Genomic DNA, 17437 nt, shown 5'->3' with positions numbered 1-17437 from the left:
ACCACAGCATGAGAACCTGGAATAAAATTATTACAGCTTGAATTTTAATTGTCCAAGTACACATTAAAAAATTAAGCAATTAAGTATTTAAAAAGACATTTAATCTTTTTTTCTCACTTTAGTAACCCACAGAAGGATTCTCAAGGGTAGGTAAGAAGGGATCCCATGTGCAGCCACTGTGCTTCTAAGTCATCACTGATCTCATTTCAGATCTATCAAAATTACACCACAGAAAAATGTGAGAACCGCTGAATTGATGTGGTTCAGTGCACAGGTTCCTCAGACTTACTTCTAAGAGGGAAAAGTCTCACACTCTCTCATGTACACAGGCACACATTTTAAATAGGATTAAATGGACTAATGCTAAAAAAAATGAACAGAATGTTCTTAAAAGGAAAACTAAAATAACTTAAAAACAAAACTTAGAAGAGCTGAAATGTCTTGGTACGTAGAAGTAAGCGCTATGCTGGACAAACTGCAAAGAATTGCTGCATGCTTACTCACATGTTCCAATCTTCTGGATTGACAAATCCATTTAAGCTTAATGAAAACAGTACAGAAACTTCAAAGCAGGAAAACAGCTATTAAAAATTATCTGACAAGAAGTGACACATCATCTGCATCCACAGTATTTAATTTGTTTGAATAATATAGTTACAGATAAACAGGTTCACTCCATATACAATTACCGATACCTTTTTTTTTTAATACAGCTCATATTCCAGTACATCAACACTATTTTATTTACAAGGTATTTATGTACATTAACATCTTTCTAAAGTCAGTGCATTGTCAATAAGTTTTATACAATAATTTACAAAGTGAATGTAGTTAATAGTTAACTTAATAAATTTACTACTAATTCATGAATTAATTTAATTTAAAAAATTAATTACAACCAATGTAACAAACACAGAAGATCAAATAACATTAGTAGATTGTGCTACCTGCTTAAATAAAACATTTTAAAGTAAATCAGTTGAAAATCTTTCACTTCTCGTGGAGTTTGCGTAGGGAGGAGTAGACAAATGGGTACTGAAAAAGCTTCTAACCTAGAAATTCACAAGTCATGTTTGCTTTTCTTCAGTCTCAATGTTTAGACCACTTTAAAGATAAAAGACCATATAGGACAGGGAGCAACACTTTACAAGTAAGACGATACTTTTTTTGGAACCGATCTGCTGTCCTCAAAGAGGCACGACCTCCAACAAAGGCAGGGAGGTTTTTGCCTGAGTAAAGACCGCAAGATCAGCTGATATAATTTCTTAAATGGATAAAACTCTGATCTTTCTGGAAATTATAAACTTACTGGTAGGCTTGGCATTCTTGTAAAACACATTAAAATTAATCCAAACGTTTACTTCAGAGATCAACCGCATAAGTACCAATTTTGTTAGTGAAGATACAAAATCTAAAGAATTTGGAAGATGACATATGACAAAATTAGTAAGCTGCTTAGACTCAGCTGAAGAACAAAAGGCCGAAAGAGTGAAACTTTTATCTTCATTCAGATATGCAAACAATTTAACACTGAAAATGTTTAAAGAAATACTCAAAAAATAACCATCTTTTTTCCAGTCTCTGCTAAGACTCAGTCATGCTCTCCTTCATGCGATAAGCCTGTTGACTTAAAAGAGCATGTTGCAAGGGCACGGAAAGCAATTCTGGTTTAACTGCAAGTATATGCATAACCTGTTGCAAAAAAGAAAATTCGAAAAGGCAACCAAATTTTGAAAAAAAGAAACTCCATTAAATTATGAAAAACCAATAAAAAAACCATCCATGAATGCTACGATAGCTACCTGACAGCCACAGCTTCTCATTTGTTTGAAATACACAGTGGATAATTCACAGCCATTCACTTCAGAGCCCTTACAACAACAAAAACAAACTATGTTTTTGAATTTAATTATATGAATTTTTAAAAGTGCAAATTTAAAAGCAACACCAGTCATGAAACATAAGCTCAAGCATCTTTCCTTCCAAAAGCTGGGAACATTTTGTGCAATGTGCACATTTTAAGACACCATACGTGTAATCACAACTACTCTCTTCAACCTGAAGTTTCTTCTTGAGGCATCTCAAAAGTTTGAGATAGCACTCTTCAGGCAGAAAAGCCATTCCTGAAACATGTTGATCTGCACAGCCAACACGTGGAGAAAACACAATTGTAATAAACCATTCAAGTGTAGAACTTAATCTCTTCTCAAATTATGATTTGGTTGTGCTCCCAACATACAGAAAGCAAGCAACTGACACACACTAGTGGTGGCAAAACTGGAAACGTCTCCTACTCTTGATGTTCATTCTTCAAATTTGTGCACTTTTCATTCTCTTGCTTTCCCTGTTTTGCCAATAAAATGCAATAAAACTGCAGGAAAAAGGAGGTAGCAATATCATGTTGTCCAAAGACAACACTACAATTTTTTTTTTCCCCATTATCTTAAACCTAGAGAGAGCCTTAGGGGGTTGTTAGAACAGTTGGTAAACTCTACACTACTTTGTTTAGCTCTTATTTGGACTATTTAATTTAGCTCTTATTTGGTCCTCGTCGGCTTTTCTCAAACCATTTTATTTAAAGGCCAATGGCAGTCTCAGCCTGATGCCTAACATCAGAAATGTTTAGAGCATGTATTGAGATAACAGAACAAAACAATACTATCTTTATATTAACTGCTATTTAATTAGGGTTTTCCTTTTGTGCTTTCAGATCACAGGGTACAATAACTACACTTAGGTTACCTGTTTCAATAACATTTTTGCCAAGTATAAGTTTCAGGATGTTATCCCTCACATTCTCAAAACAGTCCATGGAAGATCATCTGCTTACTGTAAAACACAGTACTTCTTATAATCTGACTCAAAATCTTCATCCATGCTGCTTGTGTCTGCCATCTTTTTGCCGTCTATCTTTGGCAGAAATTGTGCATAGTCTACCCCCTGCTGCTCATAGAAAAGAATGTAGGCAGAGTCGGTGTCGATTTCATCGGGATGCAATTCCTGCAAAAGAGAAAAACATTCTGAAATACGCAATGGGACAACTGTGTTGCTGTCACTGAGCTTAAAATACACGCAACTGCCCTACAAACAGTATTTTTAACTGGCTGTTTACAAGAAGAATCCCATTTTCTGTCTCCCTTATTATAGTTATCAGGCTCCATTATTTACTTGAAAAGTATGACAAATTTTACAGTGATAAATGCAAATACTTAGAAATGTCAGAACTTAATTATTCAGTAATTGAATACAAAACTGCTAGCATCACGAAAAAAATATTCTTGGACTTCCATTTTTAGTAATTTTTCCATCTTTGCACAAAATAAGCATCTTTCCTTAACCATGGTAGCAGCTGATGAACAGATGGTAAATTGGAAAAAAAACCCCACCTCTCGTACAATTTCAGTTAACAATTTTAATATTTATTCAGTACAACTTTTGAGATGCTCATGATTTCAAAGAACAGTTCTCACAAGATGTAAATCTCTTGGGCTCTAGGTAACCAAGACAAAAATTATTTGCTACAAAAATCAATGATTTACCTTACAGCTACTGTCATTGTAGCAGTACCACTTGTTGTTCGGGTTTTTGGCATAAGTGACATAATGACCCCCTCCCATAATTCCTGAATGGCACTGAAGAAAACGAAGAAGAAAATAAAGTCTGGATCAAACATCAAAACTCAGAATTCACAGAATAAATTATTCACAAATTCATGATCTTTAAGTGAGTGACAATGGTTCATGACAATCTATACATCTGGAGCTGACTAAGCTTACATACTCAAGTAGAAAAAATATTATGCAGAGATATATTTTTCAGTCATACTCAGTTTTATGGCAAATTTATTTTGCTGACAATGGCTCCACTTTGTTCTCCGTCTCAATAGATCCCTACTTTTTGTAATGAAAACAATAGAGTAAACGCATTTAGTCAAAACAATGCCACATAAAGATAGTTTACTTGCATCAAAAAAGTCAACTTACCGAAATTGCATATAGATTGTAAATAGGGTTAACACATACTTCTTCTCTTTGGTCATCTGTAGCATCATCCTCGCTGTGGTTATCAATTTGACCGTTGATACTGCCATTACTATATGCATTCTGCTCACAGATGTATCCATTGGCTAGAGTCATCTCACTGTCCTGAGCAGTATATAGTTCACTCTGGCTACCACCCAAAATCTGCCCTCTAGTCAGAGCATCGCTTTGATCAGAAGGAAATCTCTGTTCCTGGTCAGTACCATTCTCTTTACTTGCATCCAAATTTTCTTTGCTACTTGACAGTTTGTTTTTACCCAGTTGTGGTAGCCGCAGACGTCCTTTACCTCTTCCTAAAGTCCTTGGGCTACTATTTGGGCTACTGTTTTTACTTGAAGGACAGCTGGTTCCACTTTTCCTCCCCAAAGACGGAGATGCTAAAACAGAAAACATGTGGACTACTAAGATAAGTAAACACACAGTCTAGATTTTTTTTTAAAGTGTTTTTTTGAATAACCAAACATTAAAGAACACTGTTTCACTACAACTAATGAGTAGTATATAAAAGTAAAACTATTTTTGCACACACACACACACAGCCCTATAAACTAAAATTTAACTATTTTGTGCAGGGACACATTCCTCACACTTAATCCAGCCCACTTACACAAGCAGACAGTGCCAATATCTGTTGTCACCGAGTAACTTCTTTTTTTTTATGGTAAAGCTTCACTAAGCTTTCCAGGGCAAACAACAACAGAAATTAGTATTTCAAAGTAAGCATAGTGCTTGGCCAAAGAAACATTACAATTTTGTTCATAATATAATTTTTCCCCCCCTCCAAGTATCAGTATTGACTGGAATTTTCCCTAATTATTACCTACCTTTGATATTATTCAAGACAGTAGTGTTAAGGGAGGATGGACTTCTGTTCAGTATATCTCCTTCTCCTGGTGCGTAAGTGATCTGCAGATCTATTTTTCTAGACTCCCCTTGGAGAGTCCGTGGTTCAGGAAGGCTGTCAACCTGGAGCGTTAGCTGCTTTCTTTGAAAATGACTTGGATCCCTTTGTACCAAAAAGGCACTTGGGTCAAAATTTTCTCTGGGAAATTTAACAATTTTCTGAGATTTTATCCAGCGGCCATTTACAAACTGAAATCTTTTCAGATGAATGATCTAAGGAGAAACATGTTAGAGAAAATTAAAGGAGGACAATTACATCACAGTGAGCAATTTCACTGTTTAAAAGTAATTTTCCCTGAAACATACACACTTTATCATATATTAATAAAAAACAGTTACAATGCTGTAGTGTGACAATTTGGATTTTGGGATCAAGCTGGTAAAATATGGAACTAATATTTTCATGGAGAAATGATGGAAAAGGTTTCTTCAATTCAGTGATCAGCACTGTGTGTTTTGAATAACCTACCAAATTTGGAAAGCAACAAATGCAGGTGTTACACAACTAGGCAAAAGATCATGTTACTGGAAAGACTGCATAAGCGTGAATTCTATGTCAGAACAGATGACACTGAATGCAAAACACAACCATTTCCTGCAATGTATCAGCTAAAAAGATTCAAAAAACGATTTGAGGTTTGTTTTATTTGCCTGAGTTACAGAAATGCATGAAACAAACTAAGTCAATGCCCCTCCTGAGACTGTGAACAAAAGCAAATCTTCTTATTCAGAACAAGCAGACATACCTAGCAATTCAAATTTGTGATCAATGTACTTTGGTTTTGTTGCTGTAGAGGAAAATTACACAAGATCATACCAAAATAGGGGGAAGTCTCCAAAGATCCAGTTTTTTGGTGGCCAAACAATGGGTCTTGCATTTGGAACAGTAGTACATCTCATCCTCCCCCAGTTCTTCCTCACTGGTGAAGGCTCTAAGACAACTATCCAGATTGATGGGCTCTGCTTGAGCTCGTCGGCTTTGTTCAACACTTTCATGTTCTTCTACAATCTAAAGTGAGATAAAACTGTATCTGACTTGGAAACATATACAAACTGCTCAGAGGAAGGCTCTATTCACAGTATCATACAAATAATATCATATAGTTATTTAGGATTAAAGATAAAAACTAGGTGCACTAAGTTTCAGCAGAAATTTTATCCCAATTATGAAGAGGCAGACGTACAAATAATGCACTGTCCTTATTTTTGGGTTCTGCTTAAAAAATTATCCATAAAGCACAAGTTTATAGATTCAACTCACAAGTCTGAACAGCTGTTCTACATTAACTCAGCTATAGGCTTACCTTTAGATATGTTTTCTTGACTCAATGAGGAAATAGATTTACTCACATGCATAACTGTTTATAGCACTGGTGTGCTTAAAAAATGTATCAAATTAACATATTTTGTAATATATTGTGGAGGCTAGATCAAAAGCAACTCACAACAGACAGAAAATACACTGCTGTTGTTTCTTAAAAGCTTCCCTTCCACATTACGGTCACGTAAGAGGTCTAATATGAAGACATTAATTTATCCAGAATATACTGTTCAATGATTACTGACTTTATTTTAACATTAAATGGACAAAAGAAACATCAATTTAAAAAAAATAAATTGGTGAAATGGGTTGTGCTTAAGAGCTATTGACCAACAACAATGGGTTTGTGTTGAAATTTTACCCGTTCTTGCGACGTCTGGTAGCGCAGATGGAGTGCTGTTGGATCCCAGTCTACAGCAATGTAAGCATTCCCAACACAAGCTCTATCTTCTGTGCACTCAATTTTACAGCCACGGCAAAATCTAAATCAAAAAGTTAGACGTGGTAAGTAAACTGTCCAATAACTCAGGTTTACATTAAGTCACACTCCAATTCTGCTCCTTATTTTGTAATGTATGCACCCCCAAAGTTTCAGGCCTTGCTTTCAGTGTAAAAGAGAGGCATTTTTATAAAACAATAATCAGTGTCAGTTTGCTATTTTTAATAGAGATAAGAAATTGAAGCAGTTGGGTGAGCTCAACCATCTACCTGTGTATAATGCTGACCAAGCCTACCTACGACACCAAAACACTACAATGCTTTGTCTCCATAAATATTTTACAGCATGATAGCTAATGTACTTTATTTATCTAGCTGTAAGAGACTTTTTTTTTTTTTAAATGAGCATATGGTCTGAATACCTTCCAGCAAGGGTCTGAAATTTTCATTAGCATGTCTTTGTTTAAGGAAAATTCCAACCGTGCTTCCAGGGTGAATTTCTTACTGTCCATTTTAGTTCTTACTCTTCAAATCGCACAGGAACTAGCAAAGGTAAATGATTTACATCTAAAAGTTTGGTTTTGTGTGAAACCCCCACAAATCATCCAAATATGTACACATATGCACCTGCATATATACACACATGCACACAGAATATTGTAAGGGGTTAAGAGGTTTTCGATAATCTCATGTCTGTCTCCTAATTTAAAGTTTCTGTGTCAGCAGAGCCTTCAGCTCTCCAAGTCATAAAAGCTATTCTACAGTAAAAGTCTGCCAGTTTTGGTTAAATTAGATTCTAGATTCTTATAGTTTGATATTACCTCTGAAGTCTGAAGTGTATCAAAAACCCATTACCATAAATTAAATTTCTGCTGGAGTGATTCCCTTCCTTAAATCTGAAAAGGACAATTTACCTGTACCATGGACACCAAGCACAAGAATTTCCATCCTTCTGAACTACCCTTAGGGTGAATGGATACTGATATCCCATGCTATCATCACTGAAACAGAAGAGAATGCAACATGAAACATGAGCACTCGTTCAGACTGCCAATTACCTTCCTTCACTATGCTTCCCATGTTTACTTTAAAAAAACCACCACCACCACCCTCAAAATTATAATTTTGATTAGATTAAGCTATTAAAACAAGACCGGCCTTTACATCACCTGAATTTGTCAGATATAATGAATTGTCAATCACTGGATGAGAATGAACTAACCAATTTGTGTAAAGTCAACCTTTAAGTGCAGCTAGAAGGAATACTACATATAACTGTATTAAAAAGGATTAGAAGTTATTTTTAATTATTGCCATTATTAAATTGCAGGACTCCAAAATGACTTATGAAAATAACCCACTAAATGGAATCTGCAGGCAGAAAGCATCTGGGGTAAAAGCGCACACAATTGTTCCTAAAGTTGTTGACATTTAAAGCTTAATTATACATTAAAAAATGTATGTTCATTCAACAGAAGTATTATGAGAAGTCAAAACTGATAAAGATGAAGAATGAATATAGTTTTAAATCTTGTAAGCAAGTCTACGCCGCTGTATAACGTCATTCAAGCCAAAGACTGAGATGCCAAACTCACCAGTCTTGTGCATGATTACTAGCTTCCTGAGGCGGGAGAGGGCTAGCAAGCCTGGAAACCTGAATCCACACTGCATCATACAGGTCTTTTTTCCGTGTATGAACTGTACAAGGAACAATTAGTGGCATTCCAAAGAGACTAGGACGATTCTTCTGAGATGAAAGAAAATATAATTCTGTCCGCATCTGTGTATGTAAAAGAAAAGAATGAGTCAGATATAAGTACGCATTAACTTACGTTACCATAATTACTAGGATGATGACCTTGTTACTTATTTCAGGTTTTGCAATTAAAACAAACCATTAATTCTATTAAAAGTACTCCATTTCAGCACTTTTTTCCAATATTAAATACTGTAAATTTTGATCATTGACTTGAAACTGCCTGAAAAATTTTTTATATTTTATGATATTATGGCAATGTTATTTAGGCATTAGACCACATCAACATAAATCTGTATTTCAACCATGTACAATATTTTGTATTTTATATGATGCATATTTCTTACTTTTCCCACCACACGGTAATACTGCAATGCAGACATGCACCTAATGATGCTAATACCTGTCCCAGAATGACCTCTACAGTAGGCAAGCTTACGTTTGCTAGAGAAAGAAAACCTTTACGTCTAAAGGAGGCACTACAGACTTGTATGCAACTTATTCCAAGCAGACAAACTAACCTTCATGCTGCATCTCCCATTTATAAGAAAGATTTAACACGCTGACTCAATGACACTGAGGTACAGCAAACGTCTCCACCTTGCATAAGTTTTATACAATTAACCCTTTCCATTGATAAGATTTTTGACAATGACAAGCGTGGATTCCTGGAATAGCTTCCACAGACAACTTTTACTGGTTTTTAAGCTGTATAACTAGCAGCTTGTAATGGCTCAAAAGCATTATAGCAATCACCTAAGAGATTCTGCAAAATCTGAATCAAGGTAACAGCAATAACAGTGGTTAGTGGCCACTACTTAAGAGAATAAAGCAAAAAAGCCTCATGCAAACACACAGTAAAGAGCGAAGTTAAATGGCCTCCTGGCCCACATCCACCAGGCTCTAAACATCAACAGACTCTAAAGTCTGGACACAGCGCACACAGAACGTGTGGCTGTTTGAGGTGTTCAGTCATCCAGCTTTGACATTTAGAGTTCAACTTAACTACAGATGCTTTTGCAAAGAGTAGTTCACGCTAATAGAATGACCCAGGAATATACTATGTATCTTCACTCTGTTTCCATAGGAGAAATAAGGCTTTTCCCCATAATGGGAAAGAAATGCATTTCTAGTAGCTCTTCTAATTAGATTTTTTTCTACTCAAAGAATCTGGAACATTTAATCAGGGAGTTAGTGAACACCCAAGTACGCATCTCAGCATTAAAGAACTGGGAAGCATGCCAGTACTAAGGAAAGAAAAACACACCAACATTAGACATTACGATTTAAATTTACAAGAGTTGTGTTTCTGTAGAACTCGGTGCTCACTTAAGAGGGAAAGGTATTCATGCTTCCTCTTCTTAACAAATAAATACTAATTCATCATATGGACATTAAAAAAATCCTCGCTGACTTTCTCTCAAAGTGTGTTACGTGAACAATTTATAACAAATGCAAAATCTACTAACCATTTTTCTGTGGACTGCAATTATATACCCTGTACATGGACTATCAGAAAGCAAGGGCACATGACCGTTGAGAGTCCAGTTGGCAAGATTACGCTCTGTTCCACATGGCACTACAGTATTTGGCATTCCATTTGGAATTAGGCTTGGTTTAGGAAGGTCCCCATTCATCATTATGTTGGGTGCTCCATTAGCCGACGACCCAGTTGAGACATCTGTAGATAGACAATTACCTTCTCAATTATCTACAGTAACCAGAACTGATCACAAGATTTCTAACCTTTCCATTCTGTTCAATGCATTTAATGAAACATCTTCTACTCTCCTTAAGACCAACATCTAACCTTTTATTTGCCTACAACTTTGCAAAATCAGAGCATGCAAGAGCAAAGAATAACAGAGGTGTTTACAACCCATATATGAAGCCACAAACAATAAAACCAAAACTGAACACCATGCTTCCAATTTTTGACATGTCCTGCCTTAGAGCCAATCCACAAGTAATAAAATATTTTCCTTGTTTCTTGTGTCTTTAACTGAAATAAGTATAGAGCGATCTTCAGACTGCTATCCTGGGCATGATCCTAAAAGGGATCACAGACCATCAGTAGATACTGAGACTGCTCACAGCTTGTCTGTGGATCAGAACTCTAACTTCTTTGTCTTTTCTTTAATCCTCACTGTTTACTTATTACTAAGAAGTAGGGCTTTCTCCTGAATTTCTCCAGTGCCTAAGCACTGTGCATTTTAAATGAACAGGAAAATAAATGTCGTCTTTTACCTGTCTGCACAGGACTTGATGCTGACGTAGGGGATCCTGGAATTGGTATTTCAAATGCACACAAAAACCCACTCACTGATAACCGGACTTTCTGGTTGTCTTGAGGAAAGTTCTTCAGCAAAAAAGGGAATGTTAGTCAGACATGTATATACTTCCACCTGTGACTCTGAACATGTTTTGTTCTTTTGAAAACAGTGTATCTATCAGCTCAACCCTCCCCTCCCATCTGCTTTCTTACACCTTTCTAGAAATTAAAAAGGAAGCCAACAAGCACACCGCTTTGCAGATCTCTGCAGCAAGACCTGAGAGAGTTATTCATGGTTCTCTAAACAGACTGAGAGCACCTAGTTTCAAGCAGTTTTAATCCTATTCAACAACAGCAAAAAAAAATTACATATATATACACATATACATACACACTATATAGAGCTAAGCCAGTCTTCACTTACGTCTCCAATGTCTTGGCAGTGTTTAAACTCGTCACAGCACTCTAACTTGAGATTTATTACCTCAAGATTATTTTATCCTTTTTTTTCCTAAAAATATCATTAGTAATCAATTCAATTAAACTTCTGCAAGCTTCTACATCACTATTAATTTTGTTTACAAGTGGCTTATTTTGGTTCAAATTACCGCTTAAGAATGAAATAAGAGTTCATATAGAGATATAAATAAGCTGACTTTTTTATCCCACTTTCACAGTTGAATTATTTCACAGTTCTTGTAAGCAAAGCTTAATGTCAAAAAGAATGAAGTATGCCGATGCACACAAATAACAAACAAAAATACCAAAAGTATGTTGCAGTAATGATTAATTTTTTTTTCTTCTTACCTTTATATTGGAGCTATGCACTTCTGCAAGTAGAATCTGTTCTGGTTTTAGCCCACAGAGTTCACTTAACTGTTTTTTCAAACCTGTGTACTTTTCATCCATGTTCAATCTCAGGCCATATCGAACAGGAGTAGTACCATCTAATTTAATTACTTTAAAGGGGAAAAGAAACACACTGGTCAGCAAACCAGGGAAGTTTTAATGAGAATAATATATTACAGCTACTTACTTATTAAAAAGTATTTTTTCCCCAACTTTAAGATATGTTTATTTTTTTCTCATCAGCCAATTTTCAAGGTCTGCAGACAAACGTCAGAAAACCCCTTGCTGCATAGGCGGTAGAAAATGGTATCAAAATTTGTTTCACTTTTTTTATCATCTTTCCTTTTGCCTCTTTTCCAACAATACATGGGTTCTTCATAGTATAGTTCATGACCCATAAAGCATTTTTTGTTTGTACACTCCCCCCAGCCATTCTTTTTCGCTCTAGGCAGATTTAGGACAAGCTCCAAAACACAGTGAACAGAAGGAAAGTTCTCAGAATCTCCATTTTACATGTTTCTGCATTAAGTCCTTTAGTCAAGACTGAAAACAGGCCATCTATGCTCTGTTTTTAAAGGTTTTATTTTAGTTTACCTGTATTCCAATGAAAATTCTTGTGCTCTATTATATTAAAATGGCTATACTATCTTTAAGCGTAAGTGCTAACACAAACAGAATTTGGATGTTTTATCGCTGTTCTACATATACAATTTTTATTTTAGCAATGACAAGTTTATAGGGAGTTAAACACTACTACTCACCTGTAATTTCTAGGTGCATGTAGCTGTCCATTGGCAAAGGCAAGGATAAAAAATTAAAAGGGTCAAATCTAACACTTATATGTCCACAAGTTTTACATTTTACTTGTGACTTCAGCTGCCCATGAAATAAATCTACGACAATGGATCTGTTTCTTCTCAGATGATTTTCCCAGGCCTAAAACGACGTACAAAAAAACAATACAAAGTTAGAAACTGAATACTACTTGCTTGAACTACAGGAAGGAGGATATGCTGCAAGACCTCCGAAGTTTCATTGGCCTATGGAAGTCAAATTATTTCCATAGAAGTTGTTTACCAGTTTCTAATAAGTAGGAAGTATTTAGTTTCAACATGAGTAAAGACAAGTTGTTTCAATTAACACAATAATCAAGGTATGACATAATTTAAAGTACTTCTGAAAGGATGATCAGGTATCTTGAAAAATTTTGATACTCCATAATTCTGAGGAGTTGTTCAAAATGATTGTGAAGTATCATCTTTATACCTTTATTATTATAATACTTAAAACTCATTTTCAGTTCGAAGGTGAAATCGACTCCTTAAATCACAGATCTAACAAGTTCCAAAAGACAGTACAGTCCTGGAAGACTATTGTCACAGTCTCACCAAAGCAGCAGCTTAGTACTATAAGGAAAAAAAAAAAACCAGCAAACAAACAAACAAACCCCAAACCCAAAAACTTTAACCCATACCTCTGCTGCTACTTCCCAGTCTGGTCGACCATCGCTGTCTTTCAATTCAACATATGGCTTATCATGAACTCTGTTCAAATCCTCATGAAGACCATCCAAAAGAAAAGCCAGAAGCTCCTGTGAGTCTTGCTGTTGAAAGCCATTAAATCTTGGAGCATATTTTGCTATTGTCCACTACAAAAAAAGCCAGAAAGTTATTTAACATCATGTAACAGAAGTTGTAACAATAAATCAAAATATTGTAGACAAGACACATGCTGTCAACGAGCACAAATTAAATTGCCAAGAGTTAAAGGTAAGTCCCTATGCTTTCAGAACAAAAGACCATTTACAAGCAAAAGCATAATCTTTTGTCCCTAACAAGGGCTATAAAAGCCACATCTTATACCACAACCTCTGATTCATATCAGGTAACCCCTTTTGACCTTACAGCCACTGAAACATGATTATATTCCACAGAAAGCTGCTCAAGTCCTGAGCACCAAGACTGATGCACCCTGGCCTCCTCCAGACGTACATCTTGCCCCTGCACAGCCCCTTCCTGAACACCTCCCCTACATTCCTTCCAGGCAAGAAAGCAAATTCTGTGACCAGTTTGGAGTAACATACGTGATGACTGACCGCCTAGGATATGGTCGTTGGCTTCACAGCCAACTTCTAACGCGTGAAATGTATGTCCAAGTTTCCTTCCCTTTCTCTAGGGGAGATACTGATTTGAGTCCCAGAACCATTACGATACAGGTAACATCAGGAAAAAGTGCATTAAGAGATTTCTGCTATTCAAAGAAATTCTTGCTTTCTACTTTTAAATAACACACATCACAGACTTACCCGCAGCTTTAACGGTGCTATATTCTTCTGAGTTCCACTCCACAACTCCTGAACCAAATCCCCATAGCACTTGGCCATGTGTCCTTTCATTCCTATTGGATTTGTCCTAAAAATCATGAAGTAATTAATACCATACTAAAATTTAAACAAAGTTCAAGCGTGGGGATAAACAAGGAAGTGCAAAGGCTTCTTGCTGAACTGTTTTAACTCTCCCAGAAACAAAAGAGGTTATATTTACATGTTTCTAATCTAGTATCTGCTGTATAGCTGATGGCTGATAACACTGAACTTAAAAGGATGTATTCATATTGTCTACTTCTGAAAGCTGAAACTAATTTTAAAGAAATGTTACAGCATCTAAAATGCCAATGGTCTCAAATAGAAAATTACCTGTTAAGTTCATAAAGATGTCTTCCTGAGATGAAATACCGTGTTAAAGGTTGTGTATTACTGACACACTGGATACTGGAGTTCATGAAACATGTGTTACCCAGATTGCTTAATCCAGTAGCACCCTTTTCAGTAGGAACTGAGAAAAAGAAAACATAATTATACTAATTGTGCAGATGTGAAAAATTCAGAATGGTGTATCAGTAAAGTTAAGAGTATGACCTTTTCACAGAAACCAATGCAACTTAACCCGCTCCCAATTACGAGACTACAGCTAGCACAGATGCAACAGAGGACCAGCCTGTTCAAAATATCTGCTCTGTTAACTCTACTTAACAGAAATTGAGGTATTTTGTTGGATCTGATCCACCACGGACATCAGTACAGTCTATACAAATTATTTTCAGGTAAATAATTATGGTTCTGAAATTTCTGGATTAATTTGTTAAAATCTTAACTACTCCTTATCTTAAAAAAAATCCAAGATAATAAACACAAAAATCAAGAATTTGCTGTGTACCATTTGCTACTGCTGCATCTGAACATCTACAAATTTATCTATCTATATATCCAACCCTCCCACATTTCCAGCAACTAAGTTAATACAATGGAAAGAACAAGCAAAGCAGCACAGGCATAAAAGACCTCTTCCAATGTTAAGAGCACTTATATTAAAAATAATTGTTTCAACATAATATAGGCTCTTGGGTTTTTCTTCTCATCATAATTCAATTACTATGCTGAAACACTTACCTTTATGTCTGTCTATTTTACTGCTGTTTGCTATAAAAGACATCTCTTCTGGCCAGCTCATGTCTTTGTTTCGAACTAGAAAGAGATATGGTATAAGGATTTTTTTAAATCGTTTGTTACTTACTCCAGAGAGCTTATACAGCTGAAGAGGTCTAATTAAAATTTTCTAATATTGAATTGAGAAATTTGCTTATTTTTAGGGGTTTTTTTTGCTAGATTTCATTTCACTGTTTCCAATCATTATTGGAAATCATTCTAATACTGGCATCATTCCAGCCATGCCAGTAACATCTTTAGAAAGCAGCCTTGAGATTTCTTTCCTGTTGGATAACAAATTTTTCAGTACTTACTCTAATACTTAATAAGGATCCCCCAGATTCGAACAAATCTGTTCACTTCATGAGCGATCACTAATATTTTTTGTTATTACGAGCCAACAGAAGATTCAAGTGTATTTCAAAATAGGGACAAATTACATGTGTTTCAAGATAAAGCGGGACAAAAAAATACAAGCTTTCCTAAACTAACTTTACCACCACCTCCCCATAGGATCCCTCTGTAAACCTCTGTCTTTCATTGACACAAGCCATACAGCAAACTGGCTGAAAAGAGGGAGTTATTTTTCACCAGATCACCTCTCACAGCCAGTTCATCAGATCGGTGTCAAGTAGTTGTCCACGGGTAAGGCAGGTGGCATAATACACAGAGGAAGGGCGGACTGCTTCTGTCAGCGGCAGTGTTGACTTAATGCCGGTTTGTTTATTGAACTCCAGCCTCGGGGTTCTGTTTCACCTGATACAGCAAGGTGCAGTCCCTCTCCCCTTTCTCTACATATAAATTCCCATTTCTTCTCCTGTGTCTAGTGACTAATGCAGATACACAGTGAACTGTATCAGCCATTCTGTCAATTTTAAATTGATTAAATATGAGCTGAGCCAAGTGGCAAAAAGGATGAGTCCATCTAGCACACCAACCTGAGGTGTAATATAAAGCTACGCTAAGTGAAACTTGCGCAGAAACAATGCAAGACCCAGATTTCTATATAGCCTCTGTGATGTAAGGACAACAGTAGAGCGGATTAAGTATGTACGCTTCTGTTTCTCACATTAAAAAGTTAAACAAAAAGTCAAGTCAAACTAGCTGAAAACTCAGCTGATCCGTGCACCCTGATACCTTTGACAAAGGCTTAATGTGTTTGTGACTGATAGCACTGCCCAGCGTAGTAGCGCATGGCAGGAGGATGAGATGCAATGGACATAAACTGAAACGAGAAAGGTTGAGATTGTTTACGGTGCCTTTTCACCACGTCGAGAGTCAGCCAAGCAGTCAAGTCCAAATGCATTAGGTTCTCTCCAGATGTGAAAATAAAAGCAGCTTGTAATGAAAATCTTAGAAATGAACCTGACATGGACTGAAACATGCACTTTTCTTCACCTTTTCTTTGTGAGTAAGATGTGTTCGTGGAAATACCATAACCTGAACTCTTGTAAAATTAGTGAAAGAAAAATCAGATAATGAAACAGCCTCAGATGCCTCACACCACTTTTGTTAAATCTCTGGCATTTTAGTTATTACTGTAGGGGCAGTAGATTATTTGAAGCTTTGGTATTTCTTCCTGTATTTCTTTCAATACATACATATAGGAAGACAGACATCTATTTAAACAAACTCTTCCTTCTCAAAACATTTCCAAAAATAAAATATTTGGGCAGTAGGCCTATATATTTGTGTAGGTTGGGCAATTACAGAAATGGGTACTACACACAATTTATTAACCATTTATATACTCATACAAAACTATTTGGTTTTAGCGTGTAAACCAATTATAGGCCCTTTTTATACCTTCTATTACTAAATGCTGCTCATCTTGGATTTTAAGATACTCCAGCCTGTGATCTTCATCATCCAGCAAAGTAAGATAGTTCTGCAGGAGAAAAAATACTTCATATAATCATTACTTCTAGATTTAAAATTCTCTGAGGAGATTTTAATCTTGAAGCAATGAAATTAAAACAGTATTAACAATTTCTTCACAAAAATGACAGCACCAGTGTCCTACCTATGTTAAATACAGTAGTTCACTGATCTCCAGAAGCATCTTGTTCAATGCTTTAAATTTATGTGGTATTTCTTTAGAATGAGAGAATTACATGCACTTAATGATTTGGAAGAATACACTCCGCTTGTTCATTGTGATTTGTTCACATACACACTTGAAAAAGATCCTGGATGGCTGTTGGCTTCTGTGACAACAGAAGCCTACAGCATCATGTGTGTCAATGAAAGAATATATTTTTATTTCCATTTAAAACAGTTTCTATCAAACTTCTTATCAAGCTTTTTAATAGCTCAACCAACTACCAATGTTTAAATACATCACAGGATAATTTAATGTTTATCAGGCTACTAG

The 17437-nt window shown here is 35.9% G+C and overlaps 1 protein-coding gene across 1 annotated transcript in view; it reads right to left on the bottom strand.

Moving 5' to 3' along the window:
* Nucleotides 1-606: 606 nt before the first annotated feature.
* Nucleotides 607-17437, bottom strand: part of USP32 (ubiquitin specific peptidase 32) — a 63158-nt gene continuing 46327 nt past the window's right edge. The window contains exons 18-34 of the mRNA XM_009324064.1: nucleotides 16870-16951; nucleotides 15028-15102; nucleotides 14275-14413; nucleotides 13885-13990; nucleotides 13054-13227; nucleotides 12341-12515; nucleotides 11538-11689; nucleotides 10706-10817; nucleotides 9928-10139; nucleotides 8298-8482; nucleotides 7617-7703; nucleotides 6626-6746; nucleotides 5761-5952; nucleotides 4865-5156; nucleotides 3984-4417; nucleotides 3540-3632; nucleotides 607-3000 (exon numbers count right to left, since the gene is read on the bottom strand). Coding sequence (XP_009322339.1) covers nucleotides 2827-3000; nucleotides 3540-3632; nucleotides 3984-4417; nucleotides 4865-5156; nucleotides 5761-5952; nucleotides 6626-6746; nucleotides 7617-7703; nucleotides 8298-8482; nucleotides 9928-10139; nucleotides 10706-10817; nucleotides 11538-11689; nucleotides 12341-12515; nucleotides 13054-13227; nucleotides 13885-13990; nucleotides 14275-14413; nucleotides 15028-15102; nucleotides 16870-16951 — 2805 coding nt within the window. The 3' untranslated portion in view covers nucleotides 607-2826. The remainder of the gene's footprint in view (nucleotides 3001-3539; nucleotides 3633-3983; nucleotides 4418-4864; nucleotides 5157-5760; nucleotides 5953-6625; nucleotides 6747-7616; nucleotides 7704-8297; nucleotides 8483-9927; nucleotides 10140-10705; nucleotides 10818-11537; nucleotides 11690-12340; nucleotides 12516-13053; nucleotides 13228-13884; nucleotides 13991-14274; nucleotides 14414-15027; nucleotides 15103-16869; nucleotides 16952-17437) is intronic.

Source organism: Pygoscelis adeliae, unplaced genomic scaffold, assembly GCF_000699105.1.
Source record: "Pygoscelis adeliae isolate BGI_AS28 unplaced genomic scaffold, ASM69910v1 Scaffold290, whole genome shotgun sequence".
NCBI lineage: Eukaryota > Metazoa > Chordata > Aves > Sphenisciformes > Spheniscidae > Pygoscelis > Pygoscelis adeliae.
This window is presented reverse-complemented; position numbering and strand designations above follow the sequence as displayed.